The sequence below is a fragment of the Galeopterus variegatus genome, unplaced genomic scaffold (genome assembly GCF_000696425.1).
Source record: "Galeopterus variegatus unplaced genomic scaffold, G_variegatus-3.0.2 Scaffold286, whole genome shotgun sequence".
Classification (NCBI taxonomy): domain Eukaryota; kingdom Metazoa; phylum Chordata; class Mammalia; order Dermoptera; family Cynocephalidae; genus Galeopterus; species Galeopterus variegatus.
The window spans coordinates 377,559-381,408 of record NW_007726397.1 but is presented as its reverse complement, the minus strand read 5'-3'; the positions used below and the strand labels follow the sequence as shown (position 1 = coordinate 381,408).

Genomic DNA, 3,850 nt, shown 5'->3' with positions numbered 1-3,850 from the left:
AAGAGCACTACACGGCAGAGCAGTTCTCAGCTGTCAACCAGAGGTACAAGCTAGATGCCAACCATCCACATCACGTGCTAAATCATCAAATGGGCCATTGTGGTGGTGAGGAACTTCTGGACACTCAGAGACCCTCTGAGCTCAAGCCACTCCCTTCTGTGCCTTCCAAAGACACATAACTTTGGGCTTCAGTGATGGTTAGGTGGCTATTATTGGTCTGAAAATTTATTGCAGTACATCTACAATGAGTATGTAGCAGCTTTTCTAAAGGAAAAACCTGTTCTTAGACCAACAGATAGGGAAAATGACAGGAGGGAACTCTAATTATCTAGAAATTAGATAACTAGTAGAAATTGGAAAGGTTTTTGAAAGCTTTCAGTTTTCTCTTTCGTTATTAAGTATGATCACTCAGACTTAGTTGGGGTTTTTTCTAACAGCTAGGCACATCCTTCTTGCATAAATGAGAGAACACATAACCCACCAATTACAATGCTTCACATATAGAGGAGACTCAACACCCGTGGCTAACAATTGGAGGAGTGCTGCTGTATACTCCATTCTGCTGCACAATGTTCATCACGATGAGAACAATCTTTACAGGCAAACTACATATGGAAGTGAATTACCAAAATTGAAAGTGAAGCAAAAAATGGTTTTTATGGATGATTTAAAAGTTTCTGTTTCACTAGGGTAAAGAGATCATATACAGGAAGACGAGAAACTTCTCCTTTTGGATACCACTTATCTTTCTGTTGACCATCAACATGATATAGTGCAGAATGGGTTTTAGTTTAGTTTTATTTAAAGTCACTTCTGTTATCTATGAAACAGAACAATTTCTCTTCTAGGGAAAAAGGGCATCTGTTTGGCAAACGACAAGTAGTGCCATTTTCCACTTTTTCTTGTTAACAGAACACCAATATTGTTCATGGTGACGATGCCCCCACAAGGGGATGAGTCACAATGGATGCGTGAACGAATCCCTTACAGTGTTTCCGTTTCAGACTCCCCTGGAGCTGGGATTGGCCCCAGAACTGTTCTAGCCACTGAGGTGTAAGCAGAAGGCGCCTGGGGGCTTCTGGGAAAGATTCTGCTTTCTGATCAAAGAGGCAAGCGTACAAGGAAAGTTTGCTTTTGCTCTTCCCCACATACGTCCTGCCTTTGAACGTGACCATGATGCCTAGAGCCGAGGCAGCTGTCTCGTAATCATGAATCAACAGTGTCAGAGTCAATCTGCTGAGGATGACCAGGCAGATGGCAGAACAAGATGGGGTCTTGATGGCGTCACTGAGTTGCTGAACCAGCCCTGAATGGGAGACTCTGGAATCCTTGTTCAGTAAAGAATGCGTGTTCTTAGAGTTTAAACCCTTGCCAATTGAGTTTTCTTTTGTTTTAGCTAGAAGCATTTCCAAATAATAAACAGACCCTTAATTACTGGTTCAATGACTGCCCATACACCCAATATCTAAATTTAACTATTTCTAATATTTACCATATTTGCACTGTCTCTGTATATATGTATATTTTCAATATATGTGGAAAATAAATAAGTTGCAAACATCATAATACTTTACCCCTTCAACACACATCTCCTAAAGATAAAAACATTTTCCTTCATAACCACAATGCCATTATCCCTCCTAAAAATATTAACAATTCTCTGATACCATTTGAGAACTAATCCATATTAAGTTTCCTCTACTAGCTCCAAAATGCCTTTTTGTGATTGAAAATTTTCCATCTAAATGGGACAGATGGGCCCTGGGATTTTGTTTTATTTTTTCTTCTTTTCTTCAGAAAAGGAAGATTCACTGCTCCCTCCTCCTGTGGCAACAAAGTCTCACTTTCCAGCTCCTGATGGCTTCTGAGTCCAGTAGAGCCCCGGGAAGGTTTGAATTAAGCTTTGGAGTTAGGACTGTAACAAATCACCCAAGTCTCATCCACATACCTTCCAAAAGTGTTGTAAAAATTCCCATTTAGAAACTCATTCAGGATTGAGCTTCTGGTGTGCTGACCCTCTTCTCAGCTAGAGGTGAGCACAGCACTGTGAACAGTGAGTGTGGGGGAGGCACCCTCGCTGCCCAGCAGGCTTCTTGGTTTGGGTCCTAACTTCATCCCTCATCCCCGAACAGCCCTATACATCACACTCCACAATTTACAAGTAGCAATGTGAAAAAATGAACAGGAGGGATGACATTTTTACCCACAGTTGTGGTAATTATAATGCTAATTGTGTATATGAAATAGTCAACACTTCTTATAAATGTAATTAAGAAAAATTAGGATGCACCCACACTCTAGAAGAGAAAGATGGGAAAACAAGGCTAATTGCTTTGTGATATTTTTTTTTTTTTAAAGATGACCGGTAATGTGATCTTAACCCTTGACTTGGTGCTGTCAGCACCACGCTCAGCCAGTGAGCGAACCGGCCATCCCTATATGGGATCCGAACCCGGGGCCTTGGTGTTATCAGCACCGCACTCTCCCGAGTGAGCCACGGGCCAGCCCATGCTTTGTGATATTTAAATTAGTGAAATCAATGAAGATTTTTCTAGAACATTGCTACATAAAAGGACAAATGTTGTTTGATTATCTTTGCTTATTTTTTAAACCTCCTATTTTACTTAAGACCACTGTGTTCAGAGGAGCTGTGCGGTTTCTGAGTGCTGTGAATGAAGCTGTCTTACCCCCACGGAGTCAGTGTGCCCCTATTCTCTAGTCAAGCTTGCTGAAGTTATGTCTAACCAGAGACTTACCTAAAGCACTCTTCTCTCTCTTCATTTGCCTGGTGCCTGTGGTTTTAGTCTGTTTCTCCTTGTTTCCAGAATTTTCAGTGTCGATTAATTCTCCCACCATTACTACATGCTAGGAGAAAAAAGTTTCAAATAATGAAAAATACATTCAAACCCTATTGTGTATTCATAAACTGGAAGTCATCAGTGTGCTTTAGCCTGATTCCAATTAGATTCCTCTAAAACCATGTATGTTTCACTTATTTCAACTGCAGAAAGTTACTTGTGTAATCTATTATAAGGGCTTTATTGCATATAAATGAAGTCATAGCAATTGTCATTTACAAATAGAGGGCCATTATTAATGCTCACACCCAATTATTTGGAGGGAAACATTCAGCCAGCTATAATCAGAGACTCGCAGACTAATCACACACACAAAAAGATCAAAGATATGTTTTGACTAAATTATCCGTGTTGCCATTGAGCCCAGGAACAATGGGGTAAGTAATTTATCCTTCTTTAACATGTTATTTTTAATTTTTCATCAGCCAGATTTATTGTTTGGTGATTTACAACTAATGCAAGTTATAAATGAAAGCTTCATTGCATTTCACTAACGTATAGCTTCGAAAAGCAAATGCTTGCTTCTGCTAATGACTACTTTACTTCTAAATAGAGTGAAAACAAGGAATTTCTAAAATGTCAACAGTTTGCTTACCAAACATAGACAGCAGGAGGGTCTGGCTCTTGCCCTGGACTCCCAGGGGCCGTGTAGAAAGATGAATCACAAAGCAGCGTAGCAAGCGGCTTGTGAGCCACACATGGTGGTGTTGCTACCATGAACCGCTTTGTGTGGAAAGTGCTGGAGGTGCAAATGTTTCCTGTGGGATGTGGAAAGAGAAGCCAGCAGTTTCTGCCACCTGTGACCGCCCAGCACAATATGCCGTGGCGGGGGCCCTTCTGGACCCACAGGTCACTGCACCGAGAGAAGGGGACATGGAGTGCAGCCAGTCCTGGGGACTTGGATAAAGACAAGACATGTCCGAAAGGCCCCTGTTTTATAAAAACCTAGGAAACATGCAGGAACATTCATTAAGATTCTTGAAGGAGGGCCA

The 3,850-nt window shown here is 41.2% G+C and overlaps 1 protein-coding gene across 1 annotated transcript in view; it reads right to left on the bottom strand.

Annotated features, from left to right (window-relative positions):
• LOC103585930 (solute carrier family 40 member 1-like) overlaps nucleotides 1–2,856 on the bottom strand; it is a 19,274-nt gene extending 16,418 nt beyond the window's left edge. The window contains exons 1-3 of the mRNA XM_008567035.1: nucleotides 2,757–2,856; nucleotides 1,153–1,396; nucleotides 530–605 (exon numbers count right to left, since the gene is read on the bottom strand). Of these exons, the coding sequence (XP_008565257.1) occupies nucleotides 530–605; nucleotides 1,153–1,396; nucleotides 2,757–2,856 (420 nt within the window). The remainder of the gene's footprint in view (nucleotides 1–529; nucleotides 606–1,152; nucleotides 1,397–2,756) is intronic.
• Nucleotides 2,857–3,850: the final 994 nt, after the last annotated feature.